The sequence below is a fragment of the Polypterus senegalus genome, chromosome 9 (genome assembly GCF_016835505.1).
Source record: "Polypterus senegalus isolate Bchr_013 chromosome 9, ASM1683550v1, whole genome shotgun sequence".
Taxonomy (NCBI): Eukaryota; Metazoa; Chordata; class Cladistia; order Polypteriformes; family Polypteridae; genus Polypterus; species Polypterus senegalus.
Window position 1 is genome coordinate 98259173 of NC_053162.1, and position 20689 is coordinate 98279861.

The following is a 20689-nucleotide window of genomic DNA, read 5'->3' on the forward strand; positions in this document are numbered from 1 at the left end:
CTCATTGTTTAAAGTGGCAGTGAAAACACTGACAGTGCCTTCACCCGCATACCTTGCTGAGCAGGAGTTTAGACATGGAGGGGTGATAATGTGGCCACATTTTTCACTAAGTGGTAAAACTTAAGTTTTTGCAAGTGCAATGAATTCTAAATGATGGGGGAATGTTGACATATTTAGTTAATACTTATGCAAAATTAGGTAAAGAAATGACTTTAAAATTAAAGTTGATTATGTAACTACACACTGAAGTGGGTGGTCAAAATTCATGTCCTGGGTCCTTCCTGTTTGCAGTTTGTATGTTCTCCCTGTGTCCAAGTGTGTTTACTTTGGGTGCTCTGGATTCCTTTTGCAGTCCAAAGACATGCAGATTTGGTGGATTGGTGATGCTAAATTGGCCCTAGTGTGTGGCTGGGGTGTATGTGTGTGTTCAACATACAATGGACTGGCGCCTTGTCCACTATACTTGATGGCATAAGCTTCAGCTTCCCCAAACCAAGTTAGATTAGAGTGGGTTTGGAAAATGAATGGATGGATGGATACTATGAAGTTTCACGGCCTTTTAAGATTTATTTTCTTTACATATGGTGTGTGTTAGGCATAGTTCACCCATAAGGAAACTGCGAAGAAATAATAGTATATATGTAAATTATTCCAAGCAAAACAATTATTTTATAGACCAGTCACTGTTGCTTCTTATTAGGAATTGGTTTCACTAAGAATGCCTATTTGGTATGTATATATGTCAGATACTATTATAATTGTATTAGTTGCAAATAGTGGTGAAAACATAAGCACTTATAAACTATGACATGACTAGCTTGAATAAAACTGGAGACTTGACATGACTTGCTTGATTATATCCAGCAACTTGACTTGACTTTTTGGGTTGCAATCCTTGTAACTTGAGACTTGACTTGAACATCAGGACTTGACACTTGAGACTGGTATATGTAGGACTTAGTCCCATCTCTGTTTAATACTAATACTGTGGCCGAGTAGAAATGTGTAATTGAAACTTCCATTACACTGTATGAGGGCAGTCAAAATGTTACAGTATACTTTTTGATATTGTCATCTCAGTCCATTCTGTGAGAACTTCACAAAAAGCAGGTGTAGCTTGTAATTCTGGACAGTGCATTTACCTTAATGGTGTGCTTTCTGTATTCAATCTATAATATTTGTGAAAGATCTAAAGGAATCATAGTGAAGGTGTGGTTGCAGGTTTAACATGCAAGACTAACTTTAATAAATTAATTTAATGTATTCTGCATCTTATGCCAGGCATGCATCGTGCAATTTTATTACAATTTTAAGCCTGATCTGCAGTCACAGACTGATTTTCTGAATTTCAGCTTATTCAGCCATGGTTTCATATATAGTATGAAAGAGGTTGCAATGCCCAGTTTTATCTTAACAACTGGCCAGTCGTAAAATCAGCAGCATTTCTGTCATGTCAGAAATATCAATAGGCTATCTTATAAATGTGAGCAATTTCACACCCCAGTTTTCTAATGTTGCTACAAAATTTCATTGTGTATTGATCGCAGTATATTGTACATTGGGTATTGCCATTGTCATGCACATTTTTATATTTTTGATTTCAAAAATCTTAATATCATATATCAACACACATTCGGCTAAATAACAAATGACAAAAGCACCTTAAGAAAACTTTATCAGAAAAACATGAAAAATACACACACAACAGCATATTACATAGACTATGCACCTCAAATTCTCTCTGTAAAATATACAGATCATATTGCCCTGACCACAACCATTTGCATGTCCAGTTATGCTTTTTTGTTTTCTTTGAAATTTTAGAGCACAATAAGGTAAGAGTCAGGAACACAGCTCTTCTCTTTGTTAATATTTTGAGAAGCCTGTGGACATCATGTTTTTTTGAACAGATAAAGTTGTGCCTCAGGGCCACATTCAGTACACTGTGCACCTATGTCATGGCATGTCAATTGGATCAAACTTGTTCGTACATTTTGAGCACATCTACGACTAGCAACTCTAGCTGAGAAATGAGTAGTCGTGTGACCATGATTTTTAAAAATCGAAAAGCATATTCCTGGCATTAGAAACAGTAGCACTAGGTGCAAGGCAGGTACCAAACATGGACAGGGTGACAAATGTTCAAACCTTCAGAGGAACAAGTAACACATGTATGTATTCTTTATGTTTAAATTAAACATTAAATAACAAACTTACATGTTAAGTATTTTCTTCTGGCTGCTCTGGTTTTCTTTGCACATCCCAAAAAGAAGTATACATTAGATTTACAAGTGATTCCAAACTAATTATATTGATGTGAGTGTGGTTCTATGCTCAATTGAGACCTGCAATGGTATGACACCATGTCCAGGGCTGATTTCTGCATTGCACCCAGTGCTGCCAAGATAAGCTCAGCAACCAAGATAAACTCAGTCTCAGTGACTGAGAACAGGATTAAGTTGGTTTTGGAATGTGTTATATTACATGTGAAGTAATTAAAAGCAATTAGTATGGATGATTAAAACACCATTCAATGAAATACTCCATTATCAAACAAAAAATATGTCCAATTTGGAATTGCTAAGAAATTCCTTATAAAATTGAAATGCTTAGGATCATAGCTTTGTTTTCATTGAACAGCTGGAAAGAAAATATCATTACTTGCTTCAGTTACAAGTTTATGGTCAGGTGCATGAAGATGGCTACCAGGAAAATGTAATTTCAAAACCATGTGGTGATTAAATTTCTTGTTAATGCAGAAATACCAGAGGCTGACACTGACATTCAACTTAAATATGCAAATATAGATTCCTTTCTGGGAGCCAGGAGTACAAAACAATAAACACATTTAAGACAAAAAAACAAATATTGAGAACTTGTTAATTAATCAAACACATACTGTACATACTCCATATGCATATGTGTAAGTATGTACAGTTTGGATTTAGTCGTTATTCCTTATGCTAGATAACATAGACAAAACACTAAAGTAGAATCTACTAAATCTACTAAAATGTGCAATTCAGAGTTTACCTTAACACTAGAATTACCAGAGCCTACGAAAAAACTCGTAGATCCGTCCCACCTTAAATCGCTTCTTAATACCGAACTCACCTCTCCGGCAGTCTCCTTTGTCCTGTAAATGTGCTGATAAAAACAAACTGTTTGCAGCTGGCCATTCCATCCCCCCACCGACTCAGAACATGCATGAACTTCTCCCAGCTCATGCCTCGATTATCTGAGAGTGAAGTGGAGTTTTAGAGTGGAAATAATAGATTGTTATTTGGAACACACGCATTTCATGTGTGTACCGTTTCTACAGTAATCTGTGTAAACACAATGTTAAAACAGAAACTTTTTCATATTTTAGTAATAAATGTTACAAAATGTAGACATAAACTATAAAATGTGTGAAGCCTGACAGCCAAAGAGAAAATAAACACTTTCATAAAAGGTCCAAGACTTTTACAACAGCTTCTGTGGCATACTGGTAAGATTTCTTCACTCAGAGCGCAGCAGACTACTTGTACTTCAAAAGATCCGAGTTCGATTCCCCGCTGGAGAAAAAATTTATTTTTAACCTCCGCCGTTCTGCCTGCCTGAACTCCCTGTCTATCTATATAGTAATAACAGTAATTTTATTATTATATAGGAGCTTCCCTGTCTACCTATCATATAGTGCCTTTCCTTCCTACCTATCTATATATGTATCCCCTTAGCTGTTTTTTATATATCTATTATACAGTGCCTTCCCTGTTTATTTATATATCTAGTGCCTTCTCTGCCTGTCTGTCTGTCTGATTGCATATAGCGCTGAACTTACTGCTCTGTACTATTCTGTCCTCTGCATGTCCTGGAGTACAAAAGAAACACCACCATACAGCAACATGTGCGAACTGGCAAGATCGGGGAAAAAACACACGGTCACTGATTACAAACCGCAAGATGAATGAAAGAAACAATATATGTAAAAACATCACCGCACTAATGCAATATTATTTGAAAACGAACAGCGTCAGATCGGGTTTGAATATGCACCTGATTTCAGTCAGTCTGTAACAGCCAGTGTAAATGCATGATAATTGTAAAGGTTAGCTTTTTTTTTTTTTTTAATTCATTTCCATTCTCTCAGTCGCGTTCACGATCCCCCTCTGATATTGCTGTTTTCACATAAAGACGCGCTATAGCTCAAATGTGATTTATTTGGAGACGCGCTATACTCGAATGTTATTTATATAGGGAAGAAAGTACTGTACAATGTCAGGTGCTCATTCAGTGTAATAGGAACCATAGCACAGAGAGCTGTGTACACTGCAACAAGTACACATGTCATGAATGTAGGAAGGGTGTGTGGGAATTGTTAATATTTGAATGTGATGATTTTATATAGCACAGATCGGAAATCAGCAGTTCTTAGCATTGCACCACACAAGCTGTCGTATCAACCGCCTACTGTAATTTGCTTTATTTTTTCTTCACTTATAGTCTAGAATAAAAGTGTACTTGTTTTGTTATACTTGTACACCAACATATGTTCCTGTGTTTGAGAGACACGGGCATGCTCAAAAAAATAGACGTGTAATGCCACGAAAAGTGCACGCAGGCACTTCAGTTCAAGCATTGTGCGAGAATGCAGTCACAAGTACGCTGCAGAGCTACAGCGCATTTTATGTGAAAACAGCATTCTCAGATGGTGGGGGTAGGGAAGGATCCTGAACACGACTGAGAGAAAGAAAAGTGAATAAAAAAAAAAACGAACCTTTACAAGTATCATAAATTACACTGGCTGTTACACACTGAAATCAAATGTATGTTTTTATTCTAAACTAGTAAGAATAAGAGCAGTTTACTTCTCAAAACTGAATCGTGCGGGATCGAACTCATGACCTTTTGAATACTAGTCAGCGGCTGATGCCATTACGCTACCGTAGCAACTGTAGTACATACGTGTCAATGTGGCATGCTAAGGCGGCTTTTTTCTGCAGTTATTATTTGAATAAAAGCATACTTGTTTTGTTATATTTGTACCTTCTGTGAAAGTGTTTGATATTTGGACTTCAGGCTTCATACATTATATAGTTTATGCTTACATTTTGTCATTTAGTACTACAATATGAAAAACGTTTCTGTTTTAAGAATGTGTTTACACGGATTACTGCAGAAACGGAACACACGTGCAATGCGTGTACAGTATTCCAAATAATGATCTATTATTTCCACTCTAAAACTCCACTTCACTCCCAGATAATCAATCAAGGCATGAGCTGGGAGAAGTTTGTGCACGTTCTAAGTTGGTGGGGGGATGGAATAGCCGGCTACTTGCAGCTTTTCTTTTATCAGCACATTTAGATTAACAAAAGACACTGGTGGAGAGGTGAGAACGGTTTTAAGAAGCGATTTAAGGTGGGACGAATTTACGAGTTTTTTCGTAGGCTCTGGTAATTCTAGTGTTAAAATTGTACAGTTATTTAAGGTTGTTTTACCTTGTAGATATCTTCTATGCAAATGGTAAGTTCACACTCTTCAGCAATAACAGTGTCAATATTCTGGTTACAACCTAGTAATAATAAAAAAAATGAACACATCAATATAGAGAAATCTGACAGTATTAAAAGGTGACATTTCCATACCATGTTATATTATGATTACATGATACAGGAAGCAATACTTGAAAAGATACAGTTCTATAACAATAAATGTCCTTATTAGACTGAAACAAATAGATACATTCTCCTTTATCTGTTAAGCCTATTTCAAGTGGTATAAATAGCTTTCTTTTCTAAAAGAGGCAAAGAAATTGACAACAAAATATGGAAAAATTATACTTTACATATTTATAAATACACTAAGCAGTACGAATGGTTTAAGACTAATAAAAATATTATATTGCAGTATCTTTTATAATATCCATAATAACACTGTTATTGTCCAAAACCCTTTGAACTCTTTCGCAATTCTTCCTTAGACATATGATACTTAAATTTCTCCTTTTTCAGCTAGACAACACCTAGGTTTGTAAGGTGAAGATTAAAGGGCAGTATACGTAATTGAGTGGAATGGCCCAAAATTCATATTACAGTATAATTTAAAAATGAAATGGTTTCAAAACCAATAAAGAAGAAAAATAGTGAATATATACAATAATTTTAATTAAATCCAAATGTCTCCAAAACAAAAAAAAATGTGTATACACTACAGAACTAAGGTAATCTTCCTCAGTTAAACATGGTTCAGGGAGTTGAGCCTTGAAACACAAAAACAATCCATAGTCCCAAAGACCACAAAAATATTTACAAGAAGAAAAAAAATAAGTGTATACACAAAAAGTACAACAAACTTCACATATCTTTATATATAATATGCTACCGTGGCTGTTCGCTTGACTGTCCAGGATTTTAAATCACCTGTAGCTCGCAAAACGTTTCACCTATTGACCTGAAATTTGGAACACATATACTATGTGACCTCTACTATACGCTTTTGGGGTGATATTTGACCTCCAAGGTTATTCTGCTTTTTATTTTATTTTATTGTAGAATCAACTTTTGGCAGCAGCCAGCAGAGAGGCTGTGCAACACATGCGTATGGGTGCCGTTCTCATTCCATAGCTGTCACTTCCCCTACCTCTTTTTTATCTTAAATCATTCTTGAGGCAGGTTGAAGACTTAAGTGCCAGCTTAAGTGAAAAGTTAAAGAAAACGTAATAATTGCAACACAAACACTGACTTAATCAGTTTTAAAGCGATGAGATGGCGACGAAAAAAGAAAAGAAGCCGCCGCTAGAATGGAGAAGAAGAGCTGCTCAGGAAGCAACAAGCGTATCAGCCTCTGAGCAAATGAATGCTAAACATACAGAGAAAGAAAGAGGATGAAAACTATGAATGCTCAACTCAAATGTATTCGCTGCACGTTATCGTGCAGTGCACCATTACTGGTGTGCAAATAAATACCTTTACCAAACAATAACTAGGAGATATTAATACAAGAAGGGAAAACATTTACAAAAAAATAATAATAATAATATTAAATAATATATTGTATTTATATAGCGACTTTCCCAAGCTAGCATTATTTATTGCACTTCAAAAATGCTTGCAATAAATTAACTCACTCCTCACTCTCAAATGGTCAAATGAAGTTACCTTTCTATTTGGCGGCATTTTGGCTGTCCAATCATGCCTTATGTCACCCTCTATCCTAAAATCGGGTCTGATGCGGGCACATTGATCCTGCACAATGCATCATGCCCTTGCAAGGCCTATATAAATTACAGCACACCCTTGCATATGTATACATGAACTCGCAGGGTGACAGGTTCAAGCATACTGATACATTCTGACACTACAGTAAGTTATTACTTTGAATATGGGATTCCCTTCCACAGCAGCAGGTAGTTACAGAGGTGGCAGTGCTTAGCCCAGGTAACACATTAAGCAATGCAGCAGTCTATAAACCTTCTTGAGTGCTCAGATTCTTGCACCCTGCTACATGGTCCTGCCAAAGTAGATGTGGTCTTTCACCCTTCAAAAGTTTCTAAATGCATGTACCTTTAATGTATTTGCCTTTACCACCATTTTCCACTGTATGTATAAAGATGTGTTTCTTTGCTCAGGTAATGCCTGGTTATGTGCATGACTATAATACCAGTATAATGTATTTGTTTAAACTTTTCACATAAAAAATATTATTTAACAAATAAATGTATTAATGATTAATTGGTAACACAGACATAACTCATACCCATCAAAGCCCTTGTTAACAACTGCTACTCAAATATATTCAATAGCAGGCATTCAACTATCTAGTTTGAATCAGTGAAGGTACAGGTTCTTTCTCACTCCTTTACTCAGCAGTAGAGCAATCACAGGATAAAGATAGGCTTTTTCCTTTCCTCTGTGATTGAAAATGCCACTTTTAAACATACAGCATACACTACCAATCTTGCTCAATTCAATGCAGAGTCATAATTGGGCAAGAAACAGCACTCATTCGCCAATTAGGTTAAGCCACACATTACTCTAGGAGAAATTCTTAGAAAGTTAGGGTCAATTATTACATACAGTTCGCATGCAAGTCCTTACACAAAAAAATTACCTTTAAGACAATAATATACCAACATAAAATCACACCATTTTCTTTTGCATGTACAAATTTGACAGGAAGCATTTTAAGTTGAAATGAGTCTGCATTCCTATCTTTCACAATTTGGTCACACATGTTAATCCTAACTGTTTTCATCACTGGTAATGCCAAAGTATTCAGGGCCTATAGGATGTTTTTAATAACACTGTTTTCCAAATCTTCCAATCATTGAGGGCCTGATTCAATCTTATCATTTCCCCATATTTCTTCGATCTACAACTTAGATCTGTTCTCAAGACAAACCAAGCTAATTTTCCTTCAATCTCACTCTATAGCTTCTCTTGCTTGCCTTCCCCAAACAGAAAACCAGTGACAACCCTGTAAATAGATATGTGTCCTCAATTCTCTCTTCTAGTATACTGCTTGTACCAAGATTATTCTCTCTTTTGGATTTTTCCCCCTCTTTCCCTCATTTAATTCCAGCAGAAGCTGTTATCACTAGACAGTATTGCTGCAAAATCCTTATCAGTCTCTCACTGGAAATCTGTTAATTCTCTCCTTTTACTAATTAAAAACCTTCCTTCTATAATTTACTTCTACTTGAACTCTCTGTAATACACATTTATGGGTCATCTGGCCCCAGTATTCAGAAAAACTTGTTATGGGTCAGAATGTCAGTTTTCCACTTTTGAATCCCCAGTCTTTGTACTAAACTTCTCTTCTTTGATTTCTTTCTTTAACCTTTTCTCACAGGGCCTGCAGAGCATAGCAGCCATCTCTCTGGTTATTTCAGATGTTTTGACCATACTGCTTTTTGATGTTTATGTTTTTTTGCTGATGTTTCCTTCTTCTTGGTCAATTTCAATAAAACAGTTCATCACAATAAATAAACAAAAAATACATTCACATGTGTTTTATTCATTTATAGCGTACTGATAAACCTTTTTTTTTTTCGAAATCCATACTATAATAAGAATTTATTTTGATATAACAGACCAACCAGTTTATCATCCATTTCTAGGGAGCAGGCTATCCACTCATTTTATTAGTAATCTTATTCACAGGCCAGTGATCCTAGGAACCAGTACCTATAATACTGTCACACACGTGTGCATGGGAGGCAGCTAAAGGGCTTAAATGAAGGCAGTTCGGAGGCATCCCGGAATGTGGCAGAGTGCACGGACTCTTTTTCTCACTTTCCTGTAGACCATTCCTGGGAGACTCCACCTGGCTCTCTTGCTATCACTTCCGGGACCGAACCAATGGAAACAGACCTTACCAGCTTCAGCCCCCCTGATGTCACTTCCAGGCCTGATCCAATGAGCGATGAACACATGCCCGATCCTTATGACCTCACTTCCTGTCTTCCCCTTTAAAAGCCTGCCCTTTTCCCCTCAGTCTTGTTTTGGACTCGGTTGTATGCACTTCAGTGCTCCGTATTTCAACAAAATGACTTTGCAGCCATGAAACCAGATTATACGGGTGGCTGCCCCAAACCTTTATCTGAGTATGTCTCATTCTTGTGACAATACCTATCATGGAATAAGGAAGCAGACAGCCTGGGACAGAGCATCAGACCATTACAAAGCATATTCATCACACACACAGTTGCACTATGGACATTCCTGAAGCTTCACAGTGCCTGAAATCTAATTCTTAAATATTTAGCTTACAAAATGCTCTTCCTCTAGTGAATTTGTTTACTGTGCACCTAGAATGTCAGTAGTAAACCAAAAAATAGTATGATTCTGATCATTACGGTTTTTATATACCTAGCTTAAAATTCCAAAGCTAAAATTAATATCATGTTTTCATACCTCCTGAGATCTGGCAGCGGAGGAGTGGCATAACCATTGGCTTCAGAAGATACCTTTCAGCAAGCTCAGGTTGCTCCTGAGTCATGGTCACAATAGTTGCAGTAGCAACTCGCTGAAACTGTAAAGCTGTCAGCTTATCTCTGATATGTAACATATCTAGAACCTAAAATAAATTAAAAAAAAAAAGCTGAAAACAAATAAAAACATTTGGGAATGTAAATTTCTTACAAAGCACTACCAGGTGGCATAGCCAGGATACACAATTAGCATGGGTCTACAACATAATGATGGGACTATATCAAGTAAGGGATATGAAAAGTAATGAAATTAGTGCAATTAGTTAAGTGATGAATAATAATAAAACTAATTTAAAGGTTTAAGAAACCAGTGGGCACCGCTAAAAAAAAAGAATTACTAGAAGCTCAAATGAGAAATTACAACTCAATATTCATTGCATTCACTGCACTGGACACTAAAAGAGTGTCCAATTTCTTCATCAATTGACAATTACAAAATTTACAAATGTTTCAAGGAAGTAACTAAAAATATTTTCTTCTAATGAAACTCTATACATGAAAATACCAAACTGTGGTGATTTTTTTAATGAAGAACTAACAATGATAGATTATTTGTTAGATTAAAAAAAGAAATTATGACACTTAAATATTTTCATATAATAGACAAAACTTCTAACAAGCCCATTAAAAGAGCATGCAACTGGAAACACAAGTTTTGTTTAAAGAGCACATGTAAGTAAAAAAAAAAAAAAAAAGAGATAAATAAATGCATTGTGTTTCAACAAACTGGGGGTTAATTTCAATTCAATATATTCTTACATAGTACTAGCTGTGTAAGCCTGTGTTTTAAGAAGCCCGGGGTCCTAGAAACTACTGAAATCGTCAGAAAAAAAATTGAAAGGTAGAGATGTCAGATAATTGAAAGGAACCACTCTGCGCATCTCTCTCCTAGGAAGATTTGTTTTGCCGACGTGCTCGTCTTGCTTGAGGAAAAGTAAAAGGGATACCGTTTTACTGATGTTAGCAGCTAAGCGACTTTGTCTTTCTTCTGAGGTTTTGTTTTGCTGACATGCTAACCTCGCTTGTGTTATTAGCAGCTAAGCGAGTTTTCTGTTTACTCTGAGGTGGAGTCCTTACCCCGACTCCAACTCTCACTTCCGGACCTAACAGACAGACGGACACACTTCCATGCATAGACGTTTATATATAAGATACTTAAATTCATAGCCGGATTTATGTACAGACTTGTGCTGTTGACCAGGGATCCATGGACTAAAGAGGTCCCAAGATTAATCAATAACATGAGAAAATATTTGTTCTTTGTTTGTCAAATAAATAGTTCTGCCATTAGACTGACCACTCCAGACAAACTGAAAATGAAAAGTTTTCTTTTTAATTAAGTTAAAAATTCTTTGCAGCATGAAAACCTTATGGAGTTGGGGGATGGGAATTTTTTTTTTTTGTGATTGATGACAGAATTGGAATAAAACGTGTCGTTACTCTAGAAAGAAAAAACAACTCATTGAGTTAATGTAGATATTTTTTGACCAAACTTATCCATATGTTTTAAATCAAATTTGTAAATACTGAAATGCAAATCATTAAGAAGCAGCACTAACAGGTGAGAATACAAAATACAAATTTTAATCTTGAGTTGTATTGCACAAGTAGAAGCGCTAAGGTGTACAGAGCTTGTTTCCTAGGTAAGCACAAGCAGTCAAAAATTTGAACAGTTTATCGATTGAAATTCTCTTTAATTTTGTCTGGTTACAAAAGTTGTTGTTGTGTCCTGCCCTTTATTGAAAGCAACTCAGATCTAAGACATTACCTGTGTGAAACAATATCTAATACACACACAGATAGCGAAAGAATCAAATGTGGAAGTGGCACTTTTTTTATTATTCACTGTATTTTGTAATGACAAGCACATTGATTATTTCACTAAAGCTTCTTGGTGTCTTGCTACAAAAACTTCACAATATAGTAGTGAATATTTAATAACTATAAAGTATGTATACATTTTAAAATTTTCCCAGTCTTTGCATGCAAACGTAGGAGTGATTGACATACTTTTCTTTTTTCCTTCTCTTTTTTTTTTGTTTAACTTTCCTTTTCTTGACACAGTGACTTTTTTTACTACTTCTCATATTTAGCACGTTACACCTGTCAATGTTGCCCTTTTGTATTTTATGCATGCAACATCTATTGGTGTTCTGCATCTAGCACTTTAGAGTGCCTTTCAGGTTAAAGTTAACAATCAAGGATAGCTAACTCAAGAATATTTTATGTATACTGTACTCCCCACAGGCAGATCTGGTTGCAGGAATCAAACTCTGATACCTTAAGATGCAAGACAATAGTTGCAACCTAGTCAAGTGGGGTAACTTACAAAATATACACTAGTCACAAAAATATAAACCTCTCATCCTCTTACAAGGAATAATAACAATTACAATTTTATTCATAAAAATGTTTGATACTGTATCAGAAACATATAATAATATATAAACATATACACATATAAACATAAAATACAATAATTCTGAGGTAGTCATTTATGCATGTGCCTGTTTTCAAAACTGCAATTACAGGGCCAGAAGAGTATTAAGCACAAAGCAGGAAGTAGCACTAGAAAGGGCAACTATCTTTAACAGGACATTTTCAGTACATCAAAGTTTGTCTGATTTACTTAAAATTAAACAATCAATGCAATGCAACAAATTACATACATTTAATTAAAAAGTCTACCTTAATAGGGCACACACAAGAGAAAAAAAATACCTGTGGACAAACATGTTTATAGTAATCATCAACTGAAAGGGATTGCTGAGGACAAGCAGCCAAGATCCGTGCCACAGAGTCACATTTTCTCCAGTCTGCAGCAGCAGCTTCTGCATCTTTTCCACCTACTGCTCCAGCTATAAATTGAATAAAAAAAAAAACCCTGAAATATGTACTTACAGGAAGAGAATATTACATCCTCTAAATAAAGGTAACTTAACAAGTAACACAAATGGGTGATGACACTTAATAAAAAAAGGCCCTCCTTAGTAAGATAAAGCAGAGCTAATGATGAAAACAAAAGTTTCCTTAAAGTAAATTAATTATTAAAACAACCTAAATATCTAATAGTAGGACTAGTAGTAATATTAATAGTAATAATAACACTAATTTCTTTCAAACAGTAATAACACTCTTTATTTTTCAAGCAAGTCTGACTGAGGAGTCACATAGTTTGAGATTTCATGAAATGCTTGCTTACAATAAATAAGAGAATCTATGTTTTACAGGAAACCAAATATATTAAAATAGTACTTGCAGTCAAACTAAGAAATAAAAGACTCTATATATGTAGATGTAAAACTCTACAGAGATGTGCCTATGAAGATTTTTGATTAATAATGAAAATTTTAAGGTTCACTTAAACCCCGAATAATGCAAACAGTGCATAAAAAAAATCTCTGTTTTCAAGCACCCATCTTATCATAAAGCAATTCAATTGTCACTTTCTACAAGGGTACATCATCTTGCTTAGGTTTACATGTTTATATTCACAAAATACAGAATATTAGGTTTTTATGTGTAGCTTTCTGACATGTAACCTACTTCTAATAATAGCCAGAATCTGGTTATTTCTTTCTCAAAACTGAATACATTAATATAGCATAACATACTTCAGGGAAATGTCTAGTCAATGAACGCAACCTAAGGGAAAACAACCAAATACAGTATAAACAAATGTAAAAACTATATATAAAAAATAAATAAATAACAATTTACATAAAACGGAAACATTTAAAGAAAATGCAAATCACATAATATTATCTGCAAAAGTGACACCCTAGTCTCCACTACCAAACCCCCGGGAAATCATACCCATTGCCTAAATGTTTTGCTATGTCTTGCCTAATGGCTCTCTCAAACCTTACGGTAAAACAAGTTGGAAATGTTCAGCTGACATGCCGACGTCAAATTTGCAAATGAGAGAGGCTGCAAAAAGTTTTTGGATTTTTTGTGGTGCGAGAGTTAATTTAAAATATACATTCTGCTCCTATAAACTTGGGTTTAGTTGCCGCTAAGGAACCGCACGGAAATTTTTAAAGCTTTTTTCCTGCCCACATAGAAGCAAAAGTAGCGGGTGTCTGGAGATGAGCTTGGAAAAGTTCTGTGTACTTGAACGTGTATTTCTTTTTGTTTTTGTTGGTATTTGAACTAGCATCGAGGAGGCAGGGTAGAAAGCAGCAGTACACTGATATTGGCATCTGTAAGTAAATAACCACCTGGTAGCAATAAATAGTTAATAATGAACTGAAACACAAATTCCTTAATTTAAAAAAGCAGTAAAGGGGAAGTCTCAGCCGTGTGTAGGTAAGTGGATAGGTTTAAGAGACTGATCAAGCACAAGGGGCTGTAACAGCAGATGAGATATTAAGAAATTAACTAGTAGCAGATATTCCCTGAGCAAGTTTTATTTATTTATTTACTTTAGATTGAACAATTATTAGCAGTCTGGAGGTAGAATTATTAATTGGGAGACAGCATAAATGTTCATTAATACAGGGAATACAAACAGTGCAAGTGGACGGCTTTTATGTAAGGAATAAGAGGAGTGTAAAGTTAGAAAAACAGACAAACAGCAGGCATTTGAGAGGGAGAATAGTACAGGAGCTTAAGGGGACAGAAGGTGTAAAATAGCTATAGCAGCTCTATAATCTATTTTCTTTGATTAAATTTTTGGGTTTTACCATTTAAGTTAAATCATTTAAATGTAATTAATAAAATAAAAGTTAAGGCTGTTTTAGTTATCCTGAATCAAATTTTAACAATGAGGCCAGTGCAATGCAAAACCTGTTGGATGTTGGACTTTTTAGATGATGGCTTGGAGGAGCCAGTCGTCTATGAGGGCTACATCTGCAGATGTCAGCAGATCCAGCAACTTGAGCTCAAGGTTGCTTAACTGAAGAAGAGGTTGGCTGGCCTGTGTTGTAGTAGAGAATTGTCAGACCTTGCCCAGGTGTCCTTTAAGGTGTTAGTGTGCACCCCTAAAGTGGTGCAGGAGAAGATTCCAGGCCAGACAGGTAGAGATAGATGGGTCATGGTCACAAGGTGTAAGGTAAAGGGTGCACACTGTCCGGGGGCATCAACCCCAGAATTAGAAGAGTCAAACCGTTATCGGGTCCTTGCATAGGTGGTAGGCAGGGATGAGGAGCCCCAATGGGCCACCTCATAACCAGTTCCCAGAAAAAGAGAGGTAGTGATAGTTGGGGACTCAGTCATTAGGGGGACTGAAGCACAGGTTTTGTTCCAGAGACAGAGAGTGTTGCATTCTGGGTGCACAGATGGGGGGACCTCCCTGGAAGGATGGCTAGGTTCTTGGCCAGAGGGGAGTGGATCCAGTTATCATTGGCTCTCTGTTCTGAAATTCAAATTCAATGAGAATTTGACGCCACGTGCTACTCCAGGTAAGACTAAGAAGATTAGAAGGCTTAATGTGTGGCTGAAATCTTGGTGCAGGGTAGAAGGGTATGATTATGGGGCAGTGAAACTACTTTTAGAACAGATGTGACCTGTTCTGCTGCAACGGGTTACATTTGAACTGGAAGGGCACCGATGTATTGGGAAGGCATATGAGTAGGCTAGTTGAGGATTGTTTAAACTAGGGAATGGGTTGTGCAGGAAGTTTAGTACAGGCTAGGTTTAGAACTATACATGGAGGAACAAACAACAGTGTAGAAATAAAAATGCGTAGTAATATAAATTTTAACTCAACATTAAAATATAGAAGGAGTAACACATTAAGAATTGCTTGCCTTCATGCTAGAAGTATCAAAAATAAGGCACATGAGTTGGAGCTGTATGTATCAGAGCAGAATTACTATATAGCAATAACAGAAACCTGGCTAAATAACAAAGATGGGGATGAGTGTAACCATACAGGGATATACATTTTTTGAATGATAGACAGAACAGAAAAAGGAGGTTAAGTTGCTGTTTATGTCAAACCGAATTTAAAGGAAAGTCCTCTTAAGTTGGATGATGAGCCCCATCTTAGTGAGGATATGTGGCTTTGCCTGTAAATGAATTAGGGAAAAAAGCCTTAATTTTAAGAGTGTGTTATAGACCACCCAATGCAGACAATAATTTCAATACACATTTTTTTAGTAACATGAAAAAAGGCCAGTTTACAAGGAGATATTATAGTCATGGGGGGTTAATTATATGAATATTAACTGGGATAACCTTGCAAATGGAGGAACACAAGAGCGGCTGTTTTTTAACACAGTATGTTAAAGCACCAAGCTTGTCTAGATTTAGCGTTTTGTAATAATCAAGATAGAACTGAGGGTGTAGAGGTGACTGAACCACCAGGGTCAAGTGACCATAATATAACACAGATCTCAGTGTTTTGTAAGAGTGTGGATGCAAAGACTAAAACTGTGAAGTTTAAGTTTGGTATTGCAAATTTTGAGCAGATGCAGCGAAGTCTAAGAAGGATAGACTGGGATAAGCTTTTAAATGTGGAGACAGTCGAGGAACAGGTTTAAAAATGTTTTACATGTAATGCAGGACAGGTACATACCTAAATTTAGATTTAATAGGAAATTTAAAAAAAAACTCCACCGTCGGTTAATAAAGAGTTAAAAAAGAAGCTGCAAAGGAAAAATAGCTTTATAAGGCGTATACAACATTAGTCTTAACTCCAAAGTGAATCACAGGGTGTATGAGAACATGAGGGCAACCATTAAGGAGGATATTGGGGAGGCTAAAAGACAGTTGGAGAGGTATATAGGTTATAGCAGATAAGTTAAAGACGACAATTAAAGAGATTCTTTCAGTATTTCAGTAGTAAAAGAACAGTCAAGGAAGAGGTGAAGTGCATCAGAAATAGTAAAGGGGAATTAAAAGATACAGACGCTCAAAATAACAGAAGCTCAAAAGTTCTATTTTTCTGAGGTCTTCCTTACAGAAGGACATGGACAGCATACAGCCTTGGGCTGATTTGTGGCAGATGAAATTTAATGTCAGTATTACACATAGGAAGTAAAAATGTTACATTTGAATACACAATGGGAGGTCTGAAAATTGAGAGTACACCTTATGGGAATGATTTAGTCGTAGTCGTAGTGGAATTTACGCTATCAACTTCCCAACAGTGTTCAGAAGCCATTGTCACCTTTTATTGGCTAACTAAAAAGATTACAATATGAAAGCTTTCGAGGCAACTCAGGCCCCGAGTTGCCTCGAAAGCTTTCATATTGTAATCTTTTTAGTTAGCCAAAAAAAGGTGTCATTTTGCTTGGCTTTTCTCTACATTCATAATGGCTAACATGGTACAACACCCTAGTACTAGAAGCCACTGAGTAAGGCAAGCAGAATGTTACGTAATATAGCACGATGTATGGAATACAAGTCCAAGGAGGTTATGCTCAGGCTTTATGATGCTCTGGTGAAGCCTCATCTGGAGTATCGTGTGCAATATTGGTCTCCAGGCTACAAAAAGGACATAGCAATGCTAGAAAAGGTCCAGGAAAGAACGACTAGGCTTATTCCAGGGATAAAGGGGATGAATTATGAAGAAAGATTAAAAGAGCTAAGCCTTTGAAGTTTAAGCAAAAGAAGATTAAGAGGTGACATGACTGAAGTATTAAAAATTATGAAGGGAATTAGTACAGTGGAAAAAGACTTATTTAAAAATGAGTTCATCAAGAACACAGGGACACAGTTAGAAATTTGTTAAGGGTAAATTTCACACAAACATTAGGAATTTTTTCTTTACACAGAGAACCACAGACACTTAGAATAAGCTACCAAGGAGCATGGTAGAAATTTCAAAACTAGACTTAATGTTTTTTAGAAGAATTAAAACAATTAAGTGGATAAGACTGGCAAGGTTTGTTGGGCTGAATTGCCTGTTCTCGTCTACATTGTTCTTATGTTCTAAGAGGCATGCCAGGAGAATAAAGTGTAATAAATATAATGCCTCTTTGAATCAGTCACCTATTTTTCTCCTTATAAATAGGAACTGGAAGACTTCAACTAATTTAATAGCTAATTAAAATTATAAAAACATTTATTAAAATAAACGTCTTTAGCAGCAGGGAATACTTTTCAAAATTAAGGGTCAAAAACAAATTTATAAAACACTTCTTGATTTAGAATAATGTAAGCTGTTTTGGAAGTAAGCTCGTCCTACTGTATATGTGGGATTTACACATTGTAAAGTATAGTTGGTGCTCTGAAAACTTTACAGCAATTACATTGTGTCTATAAAGCAAAAGATGAAAAGGCCATGATCTTAGTCTAATGATGCCATATATATTTGAAAAGTCCACCTAAAAGACAAAGCATAAGTCACTTACTTGTTCATACTGAGCTAGCTATATGAATAGTTTTAATTTAACCACAAAATAACAAAAGACAAAGGCTCTTTACTTGTTCCCATGTTACCAAAAGTGGGCATTATGCAGTAGGGGTTAATGATGCTGCAACAAAGGTAAACCTGTACAAGCCTCATTGACAAATTGTCCTTATTTACCTTCAAACCAATGGAAATTCTCTTTAGTACCTTGAACATTTAGTTTTATGTCAAACTCCATTGAACTTAAATGATGGGGGAAAATATTATCCATGTTGCTAGCAACTGATTTTAAGGCTTGCTGAATATTTTATATTGTGGTAGAAAATTTTCAATCATGGGTTATTTAAACTGCAATAAAACTTGTAACCTGCCAAACATCTGAATGTACAAATATTTGCCATAATATATTCAGTGCATATAAACAGAAAAAGTCTGCATGTATTCTACTGTAGGGAGAATTTACCATTCTCAAATCACCATTTGTCAGCCTCAAGATCTAAAATTAATTTTATGAGGTATAAGGTACAGCAAAAGAAGAACACATAAAAAATATCAACAAAATATCACAATGTAAATACTGAAAGAGTAATGATCAGGCAAATAGTTTAATTGCAGTTAGCCAAAGGAAGTCCGGACAGATGAAAATAATTAGGTCTTGAGATAGAATAAGCTTTCCAGCAGGCGAGCCAAAAGTGGTGTTCACCAATGTGCCAAGTTATTATTAAATTTTACGACAAATGATTCCAGATCCAAAATAGAAAAGAGGCAGACTGTTGGAATTGTCCCAGTAATATTGTTAAAATGAAGCTCAAGAAGATGCATTTAGAATATCAGCCTCCAAGACCTGTAAAAAAGCTTTATCAATTTTTAACCCCATCTTTTTCACCTAATTTGTAGAAACTGTTAATGAACTAGATAGATAGATAGATAGATAGATAGATAGATAGATAGATAGATAGATAGATAGATAGATAGATAGATAGATAGAATCCCCAAGGGGAAATTCACATACTCCAGCAGCATACTGATAAAAACAATATTAATTAAAGAGCCAAAAAAAAAAAAAAGCATGCAAGTTAAAAAAAAATGCAATGTGGAGAGTGAGAGGCAGGTATATATAACAGTCTATAATCTTGTATAGTGTTAACATTTACACCCCCGGGTGGAACTGAAGAGTCGAATGGTGTAGGGGAGGAACGATAGCCTCAGTCTGTCAGTGGAGCAGGACAGTGACAGTCTGTCTCTGAAGATGATACTGTTCAGTGGATTCTCCATGATTGACAGGAGCTTGCTCAGCACCAGTCGCTCTGCTACAGATGTCACACTGTCCAGCTCCATGCCTACAACAAAGCCTGTCTTCTTCACAAGTTATTACTCATTACTGTTAATAAATAAAAATTAAAAAACACATGAGCCTAAATGACAAAAGATCAATATCAATTGTCTGCATTCCAATGAAACATCTATAATATTTGGTTAAGGAAATCTTAATGATTCCAACTAGCCCAGCAAAGATATAAACTGGTTTTCTTATGGTGCAAGCAGAAGTGTAGAAATGGCATTGACTGGCAGGACTTGTACCAATTACTGGAGTACGGATTTTTAATTTTTTTTAAAGCTTTTAATAAAATATATGTTTATGTACCAAATAAAATAAAAAAACTCCATAGATGTATGTGTTTTACGACCTACTGTAGACTTTTGTTTTTTTAATTCTAACTTGGCGTTTCCCTTAATTGAGTCCTGCCCTAATTACTCACTTAAGTTGCTTATTAACTCACCTAGGCTATGGGTGGGGTGTAGGTTTATAAATGAAGCTTCTTTGGGTTTTAGGTCAGAGAGAGTGTGAGAGGAGAAAGACAGAGCAAGGTATGGAGAGTTATGGTTGGATGATCTGGCTTTGGGTTGCTTATTCCCAACTAGAAACACTCAGACATGCCAGGTGCTTGGGCAGCCATTCTTTTCTGGAAATAACTCTGCATAGGATGCCCATAGTCCCAGCTCTTTGGCTGTGTGTGTCTGTTTATAAGACTCATAATGCTCATGTGATTGGTTGTCCTCTAACTTTGATATGTGCATTTTATTTTGTAATCTGAGCCATTTTCCTCTTGTCAGCTATGGAGTGTGACCGCAATGCAGCTTGCCATGTCTGTGCCTGCACAGCTGTTGGTTTCTTGTCAGCAGCCATGGTGCACCACTGTTCCTCCACTTGCCACAAGAAGATCCCAAGGTTAAATTTCAGGGCTGAAATACCCCACACAACCAATTCATATGTCATGTTGCTTCATTATTAAGACACTGCATAAGCTCTTGATTGAGACCAAAGTCAAGATGCAAGGCCCAGTAGTTTATGGTTTTTTGACTGATAAACAAGCCAAATCATTTTACACATATATAGCTGTATGGATACAGGA

At 36.0% G+C, this 20689-nt stretch overlaps 1 protein-coding gene across 1 annotated transcript in view; it reads right to left on the bottom strand.

Moving 5' to 3' along the window:
• The window catches only part of tango6 (transport and golgi organization 6 homolog (Drosophila)), a 177235-nt gene that overhangs the window by 129588 nt on the left and 26958 nt on the right, over positions 1–20689 (bottom strand). The window contains exons 5-7 of the mRNA XM_039763515.1: positions 12698–12834; positions 9900–10062; positions 5484–5557 (exon numbers count right to left, since the gene is read on the bottom strand). Coding sequence (XP_039619449.1) covers positions 5484–5557; positions 9900–10062; positions 12698–12834 — 374 coding nt within the window. The remainder of the gene's footprint in view (positions 1–5483; positions 5558–9899; positions 10063–12697; positions 12835–20689) is intronic.